At 39.1% G+C, this 21174-nt stretch overlaps 1 protein-coding gene across 6 annotated transcripts in view; it reads right to left on the reverse strand.

Annotated features, from left to right (window-relative positions):
• Positions 1-21174, reverse strand: part of Arhgap12 (Rho GTPase activating protein 12) — a 107144-nt gene that overhangs the window by 25155 nt on the left and 60815 nt on the right. For 2 of the 6 annotated variants that reach the window (XM_059263735.1, XM_059263736.1), the window contains exons 4-8: positions 17364-17624; positions 13502-13642; positions 11903-11983; positions 8478-8603; positions 4103-4177 (exon numbers count right to left, since the gene is read on the reverse strand). In XM_059263735.1, the coding sequence (XP_059119718.1) occupies positions 4103-4177; positions 8478-8603; positions 11903-11983; positions 13502-13642; positions 17364-17624 (684 nt within the window). The remainder of the gene's footprint in view (positions 1-4102; positions 4178-8477; positions 8604-11902; positions 11984-13501; positions 13643-17363; positions 17625-21174) is intronic. The other 4 variants (XM_059263739.1, XM_059263738.1, XM_059263740.1 and 1 more) reach the window with 4 other exon arrangements.

Consider the following 21174-nt stretch of genomic DNA (forward strand, 5'->3'; position numbering starts at 1 on the left):
TCTTTTTCTCCTAAGTCACAGCAGCCATCAGATACTTTGCTAGCAATGAAGAGTTTCATAAATAATTACCAGAAAAAGAGTTTACATTTTCCTGTTCAAAGAATGTGATGTTATGATGATAAATAGTACAAAAATTAACATATGAAAAATAATGTACTACTCTTGTCAGAACATAAATAATGACTAGGCAGAACAAATGAAGGGACTGATAAATTACTCAAAAGTACCTAGTATGCTACATAGACTTTAATGTGCTAAGAAGAAGCGCCAGTATGTACTTCATTAAACATATTACCATGTGATCTGGGCCCTGAAAACACTAGATTTATTTGCCAGAAAAAGTGACACAAGCTTTATCATTAACCATCACTAGTTGATGTTATCTTAAAAGTCTTGCAGATAAAAATGAAGTAATACTTTCTCACCGTATTAGTTTCCTATATAAATGGAATTAATCAAAATGAGTTGGTGGCTATTATAATTATTAACACTCCAAATATGTACATGAGACAACAAGCAATCATATAACTCAACTGAAATACATATACAGAGAAAATGAATTCAGAATTTCTTTTTTAAAAAATTTCTTTTATTTCCAATTATGCATATGTGTCTGTTTGTGGGTATGTGCACACAGGAGCAGAGGCCTGCAGAGGCCAGCAGTGGGTTTCAGGTCCCTTGGTGCTGGAATCACAGGCAGTGTGAACTGCCTGATATGAGTGCTGGGAACCAAACTCAGGTCCTCTGCATAAGCAGCAAGCAACCCTAACCACTGAGCCATCTCTCCAGCCCCAAAATTTATTTCTATTTGACTGATTCCTCAGCAAATTCAAAATATGAATCTTTTTTATATGGCAAATAAACATAATATTGAATATCTTTGCAATGTTTACAAGATGTTTGAAACTTTGCATCTCTAGCTGAAAACTTGTCAACTTCTATTTTTGGCATATTGAAAACTTGGAAATAATGTAGTCATAATTTTACCTCAATCATTTTACAATGCATAACTCTGTTTGATCTCAGATATGCAAATTTGATAAGAATCCTCTTGCCTTTCAACCAGAATGTCAATGGTACAATTTTAATTAAGTATGTACAAGATATTACATAAATGCAATTTTAAGTATGTGTAAGGTATTAAATAAGAGCCTTCGGAATTTATTGTCCTTTCATCAGATACAGGGAGAAATTTTCCAAAGAATGAGAGTGACAACATTAACCCTTCTGAATGGGCCACTTAATGTGAACTGACAGAAGAGAGTCTGGGACAGTTTTTAAAGCCACAGCTGGAATAGCACAAAAGCAGCAGCAGCAGCAGGACAGACAGACACAGGTATGAAAATAAAGAGGGAAAATGAACAGCAATAGAGACAGACAGTGTATGTGCAGGAACGCGAAAGAACAAAATCAGGGATTCCTACCAGAGTCAACAGATGGATTAAACTGACTAGAAACAAAACAGACAAACAAAAAGCTGCATTTGTTTAGGCGCTGTTCAAAAGGGGTCAGAGCTTCCAGCAAATTTCCACAGGGAGTAGGACAGAAGTACTGATGCTCTAAGTACTAAGCACTCTCACTGGACTATAAAAGAACAAAACTTGCTACATCCAACTGTATAGAAAGTGCCCCAAACCAATCATCACACAATATGTTGAGTGTTATGAGAAATGGACACCTATCTCAACCTGGACAAAAGAACTGAATTCACCCTGGAAGAGAAAGAACAGAATCAGAGCAGCCTCCTAGAGGAGCCGCCCCTTGAACTAACAAGTGCAGTCAACAAGATGGAGACAGGAGGTAAAAATTAAAAGCAAAGAGCACACCCCAGGGCCCTCCAATTATGCAGCAAGAAGAGAGGCATGAAGAGTCTGCGGTGTGGCTGAGAAAGACACACCCATCTCCTGACACTCTAAGAAATGCCAAGGTTCTGGGCTCGACCAAGAGTAGTGAGAAAGAGGTTACATTCCAGAGAGACACAGGACGTGAGGGGACAGGGATGACGCACAAGGGAAATGGAGGCCACCAGGGAAAGTGCCACATTTAAACACCTAGGTAGACAGCAGAATCTGTTTCAATGTCATGTTTTCAGAAAACCTCCTAAACTGTACCTTCATTTCCACTAAACATTTACACCAAGATTTTAACTCACATAGAGGGAGAAGGGGAAAACAGCTTTGTAGTTCCTAGGCATGAACAGAAGAGACAGGCAGGTAGGACTTAAAGCAGGGCAGGCAGAGGAGGAGGGGCCTTGAGAGTAGACACCCAGGTGAGAGGTCAAAGGGGTAACAGTCTCGGTGGGAGGCAAGAGAGCAGAAGAGCGCACAGGGAAGGAAAGCAGCACCCTGTTTATGTGGAAACACAGTGGTCCTGGCAGAGTCAACACAGCTGTTCTGTGTTAACAGAGGATTCCAACAGAAGGCACACTGGCGAGGCAGTTCCTATGGTGGCCACCAGAGGGCACCCTGCACCCAGGACAGGTTAATGGATGTCAAATGGACAGGGAGAAAATTGGCAAACAGTGCTTTGAAACTGTATGTAGATTTACAAACTCTTTTTTCTATAATTACTTAGAAATTGGTTTCCATTAAAACATAGTCTATGAGGAAGTTTCTGTGAACTGTGTATTACCTACATTTAAAAACAGGTTCAAAGACAATGTTCTGCTTTTACATCCTTATCTCTTAGCTTACTTAGTGCTAATTAAAAATAAAAAAGAAAAAAAAATAAAAAGGAAGTATACACAACATGATGGGAACCATAAAATATAAAAAAGAGAACAACAATTAAAAAACATGCATATATTTCCACATACATATGTAGAAAAGGGAAAAACAAAGGTCAGAATGATTGGGAAGTAGTGAGGCATGTCTGGAAATCCAGGCCTCTACAGAATCAACATAATTTCCATCAAATAGTGGAGATGAAAGTTTGTATTTTTAAAATGTTAAAGCTGCATTTATTAATTCGGCAAGCATTTGCTGAGCAGTGACCACGTGGCTATGCAGCAGGAATGGGTATTCCCGGTTCTGCCAGTAGCGCCCCTCGGTGGGGAAGACAGTCAGAGACAGAGCTGATCACAGAGGGTGTCATACTGCTCTTCATTTTACGAAATAAGTAAATTGAACTCATGCTATGAAGAGTATCACAGAGAAACCTCACCTAGCCCAGGGGATTGGCCTACATTCTCTGTGGAAGTGATGTTTGAACTTCACTCGGGTGAATACGCACAGGGTGCCAGGTAGAGGTGTGGAGGAGTCTCAGTGGCGGAGGAAAGGTTGAGAGACTAACCAAAGTGTCTTGTAGTGTGGGGGAAGAAGACACAGGAAGCATGAGCTAGGGACACAGCCAGGAGCCCAAGCATGTAGTCTGGCTGTCCTGTCCTTAAAAGTGTTAAAGGTCACCCAGTAAGGGACAGCGGTGCAGGCCAACAGCAGATCAGTGTGACAGGAAGAGCCAGAGAGTGTGAACATCAGGTGGAGACCAGGTACACTGTTAGAAGAGCTGCTCGGAGGTTTCCAGTCAGGCGACTTATCTCCAGTGTTCCCTGGCCACACTGATAAGGCCTTCCACATCACAGACACACAAGGGCAGCCATGCTGCTCAGAAGGAAGGACGTATGTCTTACCTTTAGACTGCTGGCCTGGGAAAGAAAGTGAAGTGTAATTGTAATATTTTCTGTTGTTGTTGTTTGTTTTTGTTTTTTTCAAGACAGATTTCTCTGTATAGCCCTGGCTGTCCTGGAACTCATTCTGTAGACCAAAACCTCGAACTCACAGAGATCCACCTGCCTCTGTCTCCCGAGTGCTGGGTTTAAGGCATGTGCCACTACTGCCAGGATTGGAAATTTTTATTTTTAAAAATCAAGTATAAATTTGTCTCTTAGAAATATGGCATATAATACTGTATTTTGCACAAAAGGGGCTTTAAAACAAATTAAAATTTGATTCTTAAAACTACTTAAATTATATTTTTCTAAAAGGCCAATAAAATTTAATAAAGGCACAAGAAATAATTCAACATTATATTTTTAAAAAATTACTTTACTGAAAGTGATTGAAAACACTAGGCTATTTATTTTGTATGTTTCTAATATACTAACTGGATCTTGATGCTTTGATGAGGTAGGAGAAGATTCATTTTCAGGTAAGCAGAGTTTTGTGGTAGTTGGAGAATCCTACAAGAAATAAGTAATGAAAAACGTTACTCTATTTTAAACATGTCTGTTTCTGCCTGTTTCACAGTGGGAAAGCTTAGCAAGGCAAACAAAATAACTGTTTCCTTGTTATTCTATCTCAGCTCTGAAAGTAGGATAGCACTGAGCTGAACACTACAGATTTTATTAAAAGTTGAAACTATGGCATGTTTTATCACAACTATGTTGACTAAAATAGTGTATCACTTTTAATTAACCCTATTTAAAATTACTTATGCACTAGTCACCATATAACATGCTACTAGTATGACAGACATAATTATTGAGAGCTGTGCTAGAAACAAGAATTACGTGTAACTGACACAATGGAATTTTTAAGTTTAAAGTAATCAGAAAATAAATTTAATTGTTATCCGTATTTCAAGGAATTTATAGTTACTTTCCAATAATTATATATAAAGATAAAAATATACACCATAGAAATCTAGCATTTAAAGATTAGTGATACACTAGGGAGAATGTTTTCATGTTTAAGTTTATAAGAATATCCGAAGAGCAAATGAGCAAGAGGGTCAAAACTAAAAGGTAAGTATTTCTGATGAAGGATAAGACTGAAAAGTAGTTTTTGTATCAATACCTACTTCTACTTAAATTTTCTTCATTCTCCTAGATGCTTTCAATAATTTGAGGAAAAGAGAATGAGAAAAGTCATGCCAATATCTCTTACTAATTTCCAATCCAACCAAACAATGGCTCTGAACATTCATCTCCACATTTGTTCATCCCAATGTCTATACTTATAAAACTAGAAGATTCTGACAACAAACCTAGGAATGTAAGTAACAATGCAAAACTCTGTTCTCAACACTCATTCACTTAGAAAAACATCTTCAGTTTGCACCTGGTACAATTTATATACACAGAAGCTATGCAGCAATCAAGACTGACAGGGAACCTTTGAAAGGACACTCTTACAACCAAACAACCAAAGCTAACACCACTAATGGACAAAATATTCAAATCCTATCCCAAATTCTAGAAAAACAAACTAAGCTTATCCAATTTCAGTTCAACCTCATTTGAGTAATTTTTCTGACTTCAGTCATATTACTTCTATGTGTATTAAAACAGCCTGAAAAAGTAAAGATTTAATGAACCATAAACTATAAAACAAATGAAGAAAAGCAATATAGGTCCTACATACATAAAATCCACAAATATGAGTAATAATATATAATTATAACTACAGTAAAGAAGCAAGTGTACACTTATGTACCTTTGTAAGTATATATGTATACATACATCTTTCACATCCATGAAAAGTTTTAGTAAGAACCATACATAAGCAGAATCAAGGCAATCCACTTGGATGTACTAAACATAGTCATACCCACAACTACCTTTTTCAAGGTTTTCTGCCAGCTGAACTAGGATCCATGTCGTTGTAACAACATTTGCCACACAATAGTGGGTTTATTCAATGTAAGTTACATATGCCCATTATGTACACGCTTGTTCTAGTGCAGTCCTTTTTCATAACCTCAAAGACTGCCCTATTTTAAGAAGGAATATTTAGGGTGATAAAAAGAAATGGAAATATTTACTTGATGAAGCAATTAGCTGTGAATCTATTTCAAAGGGCAGACTGGAAGAGAGAGATTTCTACTAAAAATAAGTAAACGTCTGTTCTCAGGACAGTCACATTGCTGCTGCCTGAGGGCAATTATGAAAAAGGACATGAAGTAATACTTGGTGAAGGTGACTTCAAGGATCAGATTAAAGCTGAACCTCACAGAAATGTGTATGCCTGTGTGCACACACACCCTTGAATATGTCAGAATATTTGAAAATAGGAACTCTAAGTATATCTTACCAAAATATTTATTTTTATTCTCACTGGAAGAGGTAGTGGAGGAAGTTCAACAATGGCTTTTGTCAACGAGTTTTCTATAGACCTAGAAATACAATCCAGTTCCTGGAGTTGATTGTATTTTCCAGTAAACAACTCTAGGAAATCTTACTTGCCTAGGCCAATCTCAATACTAATAAATTTTCAAATACATCTTCAGCAACACTGATTCTAAAAATATGATTTATTTAATGTGTCTTCTAGACTTCTGCATTTAGTTATAAAATATTCTTGAAAATAAAAACCAGAAATTGGTCTACTTTCATTATTATTCTGTAAGTCCATATTATAAATATAGAAAGTGTGTACACCACTTTAAAAATCTACCTTGCTTTACATACAAAGACTAATTTACACTCAATTGCATTAACACAACCTCTTGTTTTGAACTGAATGAAATCACATTGTTTATAAAAGGATTTAAGACTAAAAGTAGCCAAACATGGGGGAAAGTACCAACAAAGTTCATTTTAGCCAAGCATAGTGGTGTACACCTACAATCTTAGCACTCTGGAGGCAAAGGCAGAAGGGTCACCGTGGGGCCTTGAATGAAATCTACCCTCGTGGGCATGATCATATATTTAAAAGCTTGGTCCCCAGGAGGCTGAAGTGTTTGGGAAAGACTAGGAGATGTGGCCTCACTGGAGGAGGTGTGTTACTGCCAGTAGGTCTGTTGGTCCCTCCCTCCCTACCACCCACCCTCTTTCTCTCTCTCTCCCCCCCCTCCTTTCTCTCTGTCCCTCCCACCCACTCTCTCTCTCTCTGCCTTGTGCTTGTAGATCAGTTGTAAGTTCTCAGCTACTGCTCCAGCATGTTTGCTGCCTGCTGCCATGCTCCCCAGCTTGATGATCATAGAATATAGCTCTCTTAATCGTGAGCCCCTAAATTAAATGCTTTCTTTTATAAGGTTGCCTTCATCATGGTGTCTCTTCACAGCAATACTAAGATAGTCACCAAGTTCCAAGTCAGTCTATGCTACAGAGAAAGACCCTGCATCAAAAGAAAGAAAAGGAGCAAAACCGTGGAAAACCTGTTCATCATTCTACAAGAGAAAAGTGATGGTGGCTTTACAGAGAGAGAAGAGAGTCCCCAGTGACTGAGATCTTTTCAAGGTAACGTGTTTCAGTTTAAAATGTTATCATTTCCATCATCTTCTAACAGGGGTATGGCTGATGTTCTACAAATGCACAATCAATGTCCACCACGCCCTGAAAGGAAACCATATTCTATGTGTAACTGAAGAAGTTTAAAAAGTATCCTTTCTGAAACCTGCATCAAAATTCATCCCCTCTTAGAAACAAAGAACATCACTTCTCAGATTGATAAAAGCAATACTATGTGAGAAAATAAAGCAAGTAGATCTTAGCCTTTCCAGGGACAGAGAAAATGAAATCTTTACTGTATGAACCTTCCTAGAGATCAAAGATAGCAAAAGTGGCTTTAAAATACTGTAAGAGTGTGTGCATATGTATAGTGTAATGTATGAGCACATATGTAGTATAGTATGAGTGTATATGTATATACTCATATACACACACAAATATACACTAGCTCAAATGTGTCAAGTGCATACATCAGACCTCAGAAGGTCTCAAAAATTTGGTCTACTATACAAAATCTGAGAATACTATAAACCAAAAACTACTACATAATAAGCTGATGCTAAATACAAATACACGCCATTTAGTTAAGAAGAAAAAATTTTCACAGTGCATGTTGACAAAAACACTAACTTGCATGCAAGAATTTAATGACTATTGAGTACTCTGTCCTAAACAGAATAACTGTACCACTCCTCCAAAGCTCAGGGAACATCAGGGAAGAGAGGACAGAAAGAACTCAGAGCCAGAGGATGGGGAGAACTGATATGAAACTTCTGGATATGAAGTGGCTGTTGCATCCAAAAACTCAAAGCACTAGTGAGTGTCTGCATAAAGTCTTGACAAGACTAGGCATCAATCCATGAAGTCTCACCCCTCACTGAGGGAATATGGGCAGCTAATGGCTGGGGGTGAGGAAGTATCATAGTCCTCAGGGGTGTAGCCACTGATAAGTTGCCCTTGCCCAAGTAAGTATCACTCAAGCTCATTCAGGAAACCCTAATTAAATGTAGCAGGCTGTAAAAGCAAACAAATGAAAGTAGGGAGATTTGTTGAGAAGGGATTCAGTGGGAACAGTACAAGAAAGGCTAGTAAGGGGGCGATATAAGCAAAGTACATTATATATAAAATAGTGGAAAAATAAAACAACATTAACTTGTACTCAAAGGAAGTCGATATTTCGCCAAGAATTGTACTTAACAACAGCAAAATACTATATAAACATGAGTACAAATGGCTAGAACTCACTGTGAACAATGTAATTCCCAAAACCCTTGCCGAACTTCTCAACACATTTTCTCCAAGCTCTTACCTTGTCATTGGTGTCCAACACTATGGTGCTATGTCTCCACTTTGTTAACACTATTGGTTCTTGCAGCCGCCTGTCCAAGCTCCTACTTTTAATTATTTCTCTTTGTTGCTGGGATGAAGCATTGTACTAAAGAAAACAAAACACATTCCATAAGTAAAAGATACAAACGTGAATCTACAGTGTCTCCTAATGACACATGAGCACTTAGGCAATGTTCAAGTGAACACTACTAAGAATTGTCTGGTCTCAGTTTCCTTACTGAGCAGCCTTGTGACATGACTGAGATTCTAGATTCTACAGCTGGATACACGCAGCTGCTGTTATCTTTTGTAAAATATTTGCTCCCCATAAACTGATCTTCAGTTGCAAAAAAAGACAGAGCAGACCCGTCACCTCCCAGAGTTGCTCTAAGAGCAAATGAAGTAGAAACACCTGGTTCTTCCTAAACACTACCATAATTATCATAAGGGTTAAAGAAGGTTTTTTTTATTTTTATCATTTATTTATTTATTTGTTTGTTTGGTTTTGGTTTTTCGAGACAGGGTTTCTCTGTGTAGTTTTGGTGCCTGTCCTGGCTCTGTATCTGGATCTCACTTTGTAGACCAGTCTAGCCTCAAACTCACAGAGATCTGAACATACTAATTGTGTAGAAAGAACAGGACAGGCAATCGCTGCCAAAAGAAAACTTCATGTGAAGTTAATGTGTTCTCAGTGCAGTAGTAAACCATGGAGGAATCTGGAAAGTTACGCAGAGCACACAGAAAGATGGAGAACTATAAAGCTTTGAGCATTGTGCTATCTTATGTAGGCAACTTAAATGCTTTAAGTTGTAATAAAATAACAATAGCAGTCAACTTCTAAATACGTGTATTCTTTTCCTGAAACTGAAGGAAACTTTATATCACTCCCCTCGGCCCTAAAAATAGTCCAGCAAACCTTAGCTTTTAATGGCTTTGATTATGATTTCAACAATTATATTTGGAGTATGTTTTCTCTGCACAGTATGTTATTGTTGACTCTCCAAACTGAATGCATACAAGCCATCTAACAAAGCTGTTACTCTTTCTTCACACTGAAATTGGGCAAAGCTGTCAACACATATGGGTGTTTGTTTTCAAGTCAGCCTTTTCTGACAAACAGCAGTTTTCAGACTATCATTTCTAGACTAAACAATGATGCTGCCGAAAGGCCACCAAAATCCCGTGCCAGACATTTCAAATGTAAGGGGACCCAACTGTCACACAGGGCTTCTCTGAAACACAGTCATCACTAGCAATCACTGTGTGGTTGTGTGTAAACTTGTATACGAAATTTCACAGGACCTTGCCTAGCTTTTGAGCTTGTAATTACTACAATTTAGGTAAGTCTTTCTAAGTGGCAACAAAAATAATGTAAAATTAATATGGGTAATAATCATAATTTTAAATGTGCTCACAATTTACTAGGTGCAAAATAGTCACAGGAGCAAATAGCACAATGAAATGTTCGATGATGATAAAGTACACATATCAAAGAAAAACACAAGAGAAACCCCACAATTTAAACACCCTTAGTTTAAAAAGATGGCCAAACTTTAACATGTTTCTAATTCTCATTAAAAAAAAAAAAATTTAGGGGCTGGAGAGATGGCTCAGAGGTTAAGAGCACTGACTGCTCTTCCAGAGGTCCTGAGTTCAATTCCCAGCAACCACATGGTGGCTCACAACCATCTGTAGTGAGATTTGGTGCCCTCTTCTGGCCTACAGGGATACATGCTGTATACATAATAAATAAATAAGTCTTTAAAAAAAAAAAAATTTAAAACCTCAACTAAAATCTTATTGTGACTTATTCTAAACAGACACATAAAAATAGACTATAATAAGAACCTAGTGGCTGGAGAGATGGCTCAGCAGTTAAGAGCTCTGGCTGCTCTTCCGTCCATAACTCCAGTTTCTGGGGATTGGACTCCCTCACACAGACACACATATAAAACACCAAATCACATAAAATCAAAACAAAATAAAAAAAAAAGAACCTAGCACTGAGTTTTACCATTTTAACAAAAGATACTTGTTTCTAGTGATTTTTCTAAAGAAACACAGTAAGAGGAACACACATTTGATGCCTTCTGAATACAACTTCCAGATACCAGGTCTCTCCTTCTCTCCTTAGCTATACTATATGATGAACTCAATGTTCATCATCCCCATGTATCTCATTTTGATAAAAATCTTAGTATTGATATATTTTTAAGTTTCAATATTTTATATAATATAATTATCATTCTTTAAATTGATTTTTTTTTTAACTTTTCATACTGCTTTAAAAAAATCTATCTCAAGGAGCTGGAGAGATGGCTCAGGGGTTAAGGGTGCTTGTAGATGGCCCAGGTTCAGTTCCCAGTACCCATATGGAGGAGCTTGCCATGGCCTGTAATTATAGAGATCCAGCACCCTCTTCTGGCCTCCACAGACAATACTCAAAACATAATGCCCAGCCGGGCGGTGGTGGCGCACGTCTTTAATCCCAGCACTCGGGAGGCAGAGGCAGGTGGATCTTTGTGAGTTCGAGGCCAGCCTGGTCTACAGAGCAAGATCCAGGAAAAGGCACAAAGCTACACAGAGAAACCCTGTCTCAAAAAACCAAACCAAAACAAAACAAACAAACAAAAAAAAAACAACAAAAAAAACCCATAATGCCCATGTAGATAAGCAGATCGTTTCACACATACTTAAATCTTTTTTTAAAAATTGATCTTGAATGTTTTTACTTATGTTATAACACATTACACACATAATATACTGTACAGTTTGCCTTTGTGTTACCATGGACATGTTTGACATATTAATACCAATTTATAATACTGCAGCAAAATGTGACACACTGTACAACATCCTATGTTCATCAATACCTGGCAGTGGCAAATGTGGGGGGGGGGTGAAAGGGGAGAAGGGAAAGAGAGAGAGGTAAGTGACTGATTCACTTATAGACACCTTCACTCATGACAATCTTGAATAACATCACTGTCCTTTCTCCTAAAAAGAACTAAATACAAGGCCAATTCCACATAAGAACCTCAGATAACTAGACACAGGCTAGCACTACTGGCACTAAGCAGAACTCTTATTTCTAGGGATAAGAGACCAGTTTCAAGCTAAATCAGAAGATTTCCTGAGTGAGAATAACCAGGATGAGGAAGTGATAAATGTGCATCTCTGACAACGTTAGGGAATCACAGGGTTGCAGATGAACTCAAAGACCAGTCTAGCTGCTTTTTAATGAAGAAAACAAAGTGAAGAATGAATCTGCAAAGTCTAAAGCTACTCTAGTCTACACAGGGAGCTTCAGACAAGCCTAAGCTACAGAGTAAAAGGTAAACTGAGTCCAGAGCAACTGTCTTCAGACATTCATTATGCACATAAGGTCAACATTAAGCTTCTTACCTTTGGCAGTTCCCATTCTGACCGAGATCCATCTGCACTGTAGTAATACTGTCTACCTTGATCATCAACATGCTTGAGCCACTATAAAAACACAACAGGTTTTTATTTATTTTAAATAAAGGCTACTTTAAATGGCTACTATAAGAGTTATTAGATATTATTCTCAGGAATTTCATCCTATTTGCAACAAACTAATAAGTAAATGAATGAACTCAACAAGCTTATCACATTAACAAACTGCACTTAAGTTCGGTGAGTATAATACTCACTATATTATCGATTTCTCCTTCCTCAAATGTTAGGTAGTAATTCAAATATCACTTAACAACATAATAAGAAACATATGACATAAAGATACATTGAGACACACATCTGCTAGCATACAGTACAATCCATCTTGAAAACAGGTTTGAAACATTAAAAAATTGTTTTCAATATTTAGATATAAAATTTTACAACTTAAGCCTTATTTTACACAAATCCTCATTATTTCCCTTAGCCAATGCATTGTACTCAATGCACTTTAAGTAACAACAACAAGAGAACTGCACACAATCTAATACAGAACATGAAGGGAAAAAGACTACTGCTGACATGACTGTATAATCTTTCTTACTATAGAAGACTACAACACTAGCTTCTATGTATTCTGGAGCTAAGTCAGTGAAGCAAGGAAGAGAGCTATTTGCCTACCCCTACCCTTAACTAGCAAACCAGTTAGCTACCATTTAAAATGACTTCACAGGTGAGAAATAAAATTTGTCATTCATTCATAAACTAATTAATCCCAAAATACTAGATTCATGGTTTTTGTTTTACAGATTTGGTCCTAATGGAAAAAGGAATATAACCAGTATGAAAGTGTGTAATAACCGCAGGTTGAGAAAAATCATTGAAAAAAAAAAAAAAAAAACCCTCAACTTTCCCAAGAGAAATACAAAGAAATAGCTTTATTGAAGAAGCCTAAGCAAACGACAGCAGGCCTGCCCTCAAAGATCCATCCGGATGGGTTGTCAGTGCCACAACATCACCATTGCTGTAGCCCATTTAAACTGGGAAGAAGCCAGCCGGCGGTGGTGACGCACGCCTTTAATCCCAGCACTCAGGAGGCAGAGGCAGGGGGATCTCTGTGAGTTCGAGGCCAGCCTGGGCTACAGAGCGAGTTCCAGGACAAGCACCAAAACTACACAGAGAAACCCTGTCTCAAAAAAACCAAAAATAAACAAACAAACAGGGATCATAGTGTAACTCGGTGGTAGAGTGCTTATCATGTGTGAAGTCCAGTATTCCATCCCCAGCCACACAAACAAAACCATGAATCAGTAGTATTAATACTACTAAGTACTCTATTGTAAAATTACCATGAGGAATACTTCCCATGAGATTTTCTGAAGAAAGAGCCTTGCTGATCAATCCAGACTAACATCAAACTCAACCCCTCACCACCATCTCTGCCTCCCAAGCACTGGATTATAAACATGTACCTCCTTACCAACTTATGAATTTATTTTATTGCTATTAAAACTCAGCACACAATTATCTCATGAGAGGATTCTGCCAAGGTATACTAGATAAGAAAAAGAAGAAAAAGAAAAGTACCTTTTCCTTAGTATAGTCACTGGTATATAAGGTATGCCCACGTTCATCCAACTCTTCTGACCAACCCCTTGGAGGAGAACCACACTGACTATCTGACTGGCTGTAACAACTGCTGTAGTAGTTTTCTTCTGATGAAAAAGGCTACAAACAGTCAGAAACACAAGGGTTTTTCTTCTTTCAATACAAATATGCAGTAAGTGAGACTCTAAAAAGACTGAATTTACTTGACTAAAAATACTAGGATATCTTGAATATACTAATATTCAAATATTTAATTTTCAAAATAAATTGTCTTTAGTACATTATAAGTAGGGAGGTAAAATTAATAATGGTAAGTTATTTGATCATATTAATGCAATCATGGAAAAAGCTCTGACAGGAAATAAAAATAGTTACATTTAGACACAGAACAGCCTGAAAGGCTTTTATGTGTGAAAGGCTTGGTTCTCAGCTCTTGGTGCCACTGAGAGGATGCTAACCATGCAGATTAAAGATATCCATCCCCAGGTTAAGGCTGAATGAGCTATGAAAAGGTAGGACTGGCTTGAGCAAACGGGGAACAGGCAGTGTGCATCTGAAGGGTGTAGCTGTCCTCGCTCCTCACTGTCTCCCCTCCTCCTCCTCCTCCTCCTCTCTTCCCTCGCAGCTCTCTCGCTCTACATCTTTCTACTACGGTAGTCTCCCCACAAACAGCCAGAACCGACGGACCCAACTGACCAGACTGAAAACAGGAGCCCAAACAACCCCTCCCCGCTTTGGTCTGGTTTTCTGCAGTGTGGTGTCACGACAGAAAGATGGTTATCAACGGTATCTTCACTATTCACATCCTAGTGAGATGACAGAAAAGTAAATCTGAGCAACTAGCAAGAGAAGACAGACTACTCTTTCTAGGATAAAATGACAGCTGAGTTTTCAGTATCAACAAAGGAAGCCAGAAAACATGAGAACAATGAAATTAGCAAATCAAACCAAACCAAAATTAACCAAGTCAACAGCCAACATGGAACTGTAGAAGTCCTTTAAATAAAAGTAACTCAACACTGTGTCTGCTAAACACATGCCAATAAAAAAAAAATTATACACACACACACACCCATACATACACACAATTTCTAGACCCCCCCCCAAAAAAAAATGAAAATGAAAAATTCTATCACTAAGAAAAGCTCACAAGGGAATTTAAAAGCATGTACTAAAAGCAGAAGAAATTTGAGGGAAAAAAATAAAATTTGAGAATGAATTGCTGAGTTGTAACACACAATAGAGAAACTACAAACAGAAATAAAATACGCAGCATCAGGAGCATTTAACAGCTGGCTTTAAGGGCGGGGGACATAAAGGTCCGACCGTGATAAAGCAGACATGGTGGATGTCCGGGGCGGCGGTGGGCAGCAGCACTGCTGTCCTCAGGCCAGAAGCTTGTGCTGTGAACAGCTGCCATGTGCTGTTAGACAGCAGCAGCACCTCTGGCCTCTGCACAGCAGCACTTCCCTCACCGTGATAGTCAGTCCACAAACACTGCCAAGGTTCTGGAAAGCACATCTGCTCTGCAAAGCACTGTCACCAAGTAAGAACCACTGTTCTAAGAAAACCACTAGATAAGCTTCTAAACCAGCGGTTCTCAACCTGCAGGTTGTGACCCCTTGGTGGGGGGGAGTCGTATATTAGATATCCTGCATATCAGATATTTACATTATGATTCATAACAGAAAAATACAGTTATGAATTAGCAATGAAAATAGTTTTATGGTTGGGGGTCACTACAACATGAGGAACTGTATTAAAGGATGGCAACATTAGGAAGGTTGAGAACCACTGCTCTGAAGTAAGACAGAGGCGTGATCACTTACTTCCTTTCAAATTTTACAAAAATAACTGCAGTGAATTATGTCTACAAAGATACACACCCACAAGAACAGGGAGAGCAGAATCTGCAGATAAAACACCTCAACTAGCCATGCAGAAGAGAGCAGGGTCTAAACAGGCAGGCAAGGGAGTGGGGGCAGCGGAGAACAGTGAGCTTCCTCAGCAGGATTTGGAGATGGTTCAGGAACCAACAGCACTAGAACTGGGGTGAAGGTCAGGGTACTAAAGACAAGAGGGCTAAAGGTGCCAGAATCACTTTCTTCATGCCTGTCCTCTAGGCATGCTCCCCACAGAACTATGGGAGTTAATCCCCTCAAGAGGGAAATCAGTAAGATCCTCAGTTGCAAAGCAAAACATAGTCAAGCCATAGATGCAGAGACTAAGGAAGTATCTGAGAACTGAATGCTGACGTGGACACCCTGGAAGCCCTCATGTTGTAGGCAAAATAACTGAAGACCTCTATGGAGACCAGTCAGCCCACAGGGAAGACCCAAAGGGTCTGTCTAACAGGGGAGAAAGCAATTGATATAGATATCCAATTCAAGTGAAGTTCACATCACCTTGTAATTGAGAAAGAAAATCATTTCCAACCTATAATTCTATACTCGGGCCTTTGATTAGTTAAATACAAAAGCAGAACAAGACATTTTCAGATACACAGTCTCATTTTTTCCTCCATGAGCACCCTTTTCTAGGGAGGTGATAAAAGATATGCTCCAGAAACTCTGAAAATATCTATTCTTACACTGAAAGTTTAAGTTGAGACCCTGCTAGACAAATTATTTTCATTTATGTAATTAGAAAGGCAAGAAATGCATAGACATTTCCTGTGTATATCTAATTTTTTTCTACTATTCTGTAATTTAACCTTTCTTTAATAATTATAAAGATTTCACTATTGATATACAAGATGGTTTCTTTTCAAATCTTTCTAGAGCTATAATCCAGACACAAGTTTCCTAGCTTTCTCAGTATAGATGAACATTTTTGCTATGGTTTTTCTATTTTTATTCTCATTTGTGGACATTAAAAGTGCAAGTCACCATGAGAGAGAACTATGAATAGCCAATTGAAAAGTAGGACAAGAAGGGGAAGACTAGCTACAAAGCTCTTAGGTTCTGCTAAATGCAGGACAGGTGACCCAGCTCCTTCCTGGAGCTCTGCACTTACCCCTGTAGCTAGCTGTGAGACCTGGTGTCCCTGTGGATGGCCCGGCACAAAATGGCAGGGCTTCACTGCATCCCACCAATTTCAGCCACCTTTTACCTACATATCTAAGCTACAAAAAACGAGTACTTTGCTAAAACGTGAACTAGTCACGTCTCTCTTAAGAGCCTGTGGCGAGGGGAGAGGAAAGCAGGAGAAGGAAGTCATCTACCCTAGGAGAAAGGGGTTGTGAGGGAATTATCCCCACACTCGACAAACCCTACCACAACAAGGGAATTATTACTTCCCTTAATCAGAATTAAAAGGTCACCTTGTATCCCACTGACAAAAAAAAAACATGAAGGAGTTTGATGGTCACAGAAAACTAACAAGGAAAAGAAGGTGATTGCTTTGATAAGTAACTTTGTTTTTACCCCTCTGGCTAGGTCTAGCCATGTATGTTCTTTCTTTTTTATTGACTTATGCAATAAGCATCCTTTTGGGGGTGAGGGAGCTATTGAGAGGTCCAGCCTCAAACCTGATATGCAGCCAGGACTGGCCCTGACTGTGGGCCCAAGTGCCCACATCTGCTGTGCTGGTGCCTCCTGATGCAGTGAAGAGAGGACCAGGCAGAGGACGGCTCTACCCTAAACCAGGAACCATCGAATGCTCCTTCAACCCAGCATCTGTACAACAGTTAGAGGTTAAAAAGAAGCTTGGGAACAGGTTTGGTATCTAGAGATAAAAGTGTTCCACCACACTGACACCAAGAAACCAAGCCCCTTCTTTTATTTCTGAATAATGAACAAAAAACTGGGAGCCTTACTGGGTGACTCTGCTTTACTCATACCTCTTGCTCTCCTGGGCTCTGGAAATCTCGGCTTGTGCCAGGATCCCGAGCCCATCGGGGTGGTTTCCAGGTTCGCTCCTGGGTTGCACGATTATAGTAGTAGCAACGGCCTGAACTGTCTTTGTGAGTTTCCCATTCTCCATTAACTTGAATTGCTGGGCTCCCAGGAAGTGGAGGGAGAGCAGACTGTGATATTTTCAGTTCCTGCAGGTTAGCATATACTGGAGAATCTGGCCTGCCTTGATTAGGGGGTGTGGTTGCCTGTAAAATAAAATTTAAATTTCATGTTTAAAATGGCATAACATTTTACAAATTGAAATGACATTAAGAGACTTATAACTATACTACTGTATTTCAAAACTTGGGAAAAATATCAAGAGCTGGGGGTGTAGCTCTGTGATATGCTCTTTGCCCAGAATGCTCAAGGTCGAATTGTCAGCACTACAAAATAAATGAGCAAGTAAGTATTTCAAAACAATACATGAAAATGACCAAGAAATTTAAAGGAAAAATGAAAATATATAAAAGCATGGGCATAAGTGCTATGATTTAATATTCACAGCCAGATTTAAAATGTAAGTACCTTCAAACAGAATCCAAAGTGTGTTTGACAGATCCCCCTCCCGTTGAAAGCAATAGTTAATTAACTGACAGCTGTAGGCTCTATTCAAGATCTGTTGAACAGAAGGTTCTTACACTGGGTAAGACCACTTCACCTATCCAAAAGTGAAATATTTAACCCATAAATGAAAGGATGGGACTAAGCCACTAAGGTTTCCTTTGGCTCTAAATTTCTAAGATTTTTAGGCAATTAAGATTTATTTCTGTGTATGTACATGTCTGTGTGAATGTATGCTACATGATGCTAGAAGGAGGTGTCGGACTCCCTGAAGCTGAGGTTACAAGTGTTGTGGGCTGCCCAGTGAAGGTGGTGAGAAATGAGTGAGTCCTCTGGAAGACCACCTCTCCAGCTCCTAGACAGTTTTTAAACTATATTTTTATAGTCTTAGTCAGATACATGATAATCTAATCACTCTCAATTCAATAAATAATTAGAATGTAATTGAAAAATGTAATTGGAAAAAGAAACACCCATCACTGTAGGAAAACAAAGAGTTAACTACTTAGAAACCAACCTTAAAACCAAATGAGAATACACAGAAAACTTTCCTCCAAGGACAGGCTCAGTGGTATACAGTGTGTGCTTACAATCACAAAACCACACACTCATTCCTAAGCACACAGAAACATAAACAGACACAAACCCTGTTCCTATTTCAAACTCAGTTACACGTAATTCTCTACAAATTAATATACAATCTCAGAGGGTAGTATGGTTATTACATTAGTGCTCAGCAGATAACAAAATTATCTGAACAATGTCCAAATAAACCCAAAACTAGGGAACTGGAACTGCTTAGGTGACAGAGCAATCATTTCTAGATTGAGGAGAAGGATGACCAGCTATGCCCCTATCTGAGAAACATCTCCAAAAACATGTACAAACACAAATAAAAATTCTGTCTTCTAGGATCTCAGAACAGAGTAAAGAACAGTGAAACTAATCATCTGAATGAATAATAGACAATGTTGAGACTACACGGGGGACAGATACTTATGGGAGCAAAAACAAGCATCCTGAGCATGAGTGAGTAGGTCTTTGGGATGAAAAAAATTAAAGGGAGCTGCCTGGGGGGCAGCAGAAACAGGTGAAGAAAACAGTATGGCAGGAAGCCAGGTGCAGTGGCACTTACCTTGATCCCAGAATTCAGGAGAAGGAGGTAGGGGGATCTCTGTGAGTTTGAGGGCAGCTTGATCTACACAATGAGTTCCAGGACAAAAAAAAAAAAAAAAAAAAAAAAAAAAAAGGCAGGCAGGGGCGGGGGGTGGGGTGAGGGCAGCATGGCACCTGTCACAGATTCATACCAACCCACAATGAGTGTGACAAGAGTAACAAGGGGAAGACCTAAGGAGAACAAGAATAAAGATAACCCTATGTGCCATGTTTAAAAGCATTAATGTTGCTAATGGTGTAACTCAAAAGTACTTGTCTAGCATGCACAAATCTGTGAGTTCAACTCTCAGTATAGTCCCCTTGAAGAGAAAGAAGAATTACCATAGATGCCATCCAATATGGTATTTAGGAATTACCAAGGCTTTAAGCCAGAAAGAACATTCTAAACTATTATAACATTAAAAGGAATGCAAATATTGGATGTACCTCAATGGCAGAGTGCTTGCCTAGCATACACAAAGCCCTGGATTTGATTCCCAGTACAACACAGAATCAAATGTGGTGATGTATGCCTGTAATCTCAGCAGTTGGGAGGAGAAGGCAGGTTCAAGAGTTCAAAGTTATCCGCAGCTACATAGCAAGTTCAAATTCAGCCTGGACAACCCTATCAAAGGGAAAGGAGGAAGGAGAGAGACAGTGTCTCCCTCCCCCACATCCCTCTCAGGAGATAAGCTGGAAGATGGGTACCAATAGCACAGAAAGAAGATGAGGAGAACTGCAATAAAAATGGTGGGAACGCACAAGTGGATCTAGAGTCCAGATATAACCAGGTTAAATTATCATGCAGGGTGGTGGTGGCGCACACCTTTAATCCCAGCACTCGGGAGGCAGAGCCAGGAGGATCTCTGTGAGTTCGAGGCCAGCCTGGGCTACCAAGTGAGTTCCAGGAAAAGGCGTAAAGCTACACAGAGAAACCCTGTCTCAAAAAAAAAAAAAAAAAATCATGCAGATGTTACATTTATGTGAAATAGTTTGCTTTACATTTTTAAATTATAAATTAATGTCACAATGGAGAACAGTAAAGCAGGAGGAAAGAAAAGGAGACATTCCTTGAATTATATAAATGTCTAACTGGAAATGCTCAGACTAGATACATCAACTGGGAACTGAGGGCAAAATCGAACAAAAATTATAAATGTGAAGATACTAGGTCAGTAAGTTAGGAGCACATACAAGAGAACCACAGAAAACTGAGAAGACAGGAACAAGCGAGCACAGGCTATTCAAATTCAAGTTCAAAGCTATCAATGGTCTAAGGGGTAGTAACTTCTAGTAACAGATGAGACCTGGCAAAAGGATCCAGTGAGGGGGGATAAGGTGTAAGGGACTTCTACAGCAAAATGCTGCACTGGAAAGCCAAAGAAGGAGCTTCTTAAGGATGTTCCACAGTGTCAAACCCATAGACCTTAACATGCAGGGCTGGAAGTCACCAGGCTCAGCAATCAACATATTACAAAGAGTCAGCTATCAGCCTGGAGCATCTGGCCTACCACTCTCAGAGCAAGTGGACCTAAGTATGAGGACCTAAGTTCAGGTCCCCAGCCCCACATGAAAGGTGAAAGCACACATGTAACCTCATCACTGTGGATCAGAGACAGGTGGATCTGGGGCTTACAGGCAGTAAGCTTAGCCTAAGCAGTGAGCTTCTAGGATCACTTCGAACCTGTCTCAAAATAAGATGGAGAGATGATTGAGAGAGATTTCAGTGCCAACCTCTGGTCTTCACATGGACCCACACAGACAAGTGCACATGCATATAACACACATGCATACCCCACACACACAGTTTCTAGGAGAAATATTAGCCCTGTTTAATCAGTTTATTCCATATTCATAATCTACTTGCTCTTTTAAGATTACTCATTCATTTATTGTGGGGGTGAGTATATATGCATAACATGAATGGAGGTAGGGTGCATGCATCCGTACTTAGGTGTAAAGGATATCAGACAGTATTGAGTGTCCTCCACTATTCACTTGCCCAGTTCTTTGAGGCAACCTCTCCCTAAACCTGGA

Source organism: Peromyscus eremicus, chromosome 5 (assembly GCF_949786415.1).
Source record: "Peromyscus eremicus chromosome 5, PerEre_H2_v1, whole genome shotgun sequence".
NCBI classification, from domain to species: Eukaryota; Metazoa; Chordata; class Mammalia; order Rodentia; family Cricetidae; genus Peromyscus; species Peromyscus eremicus.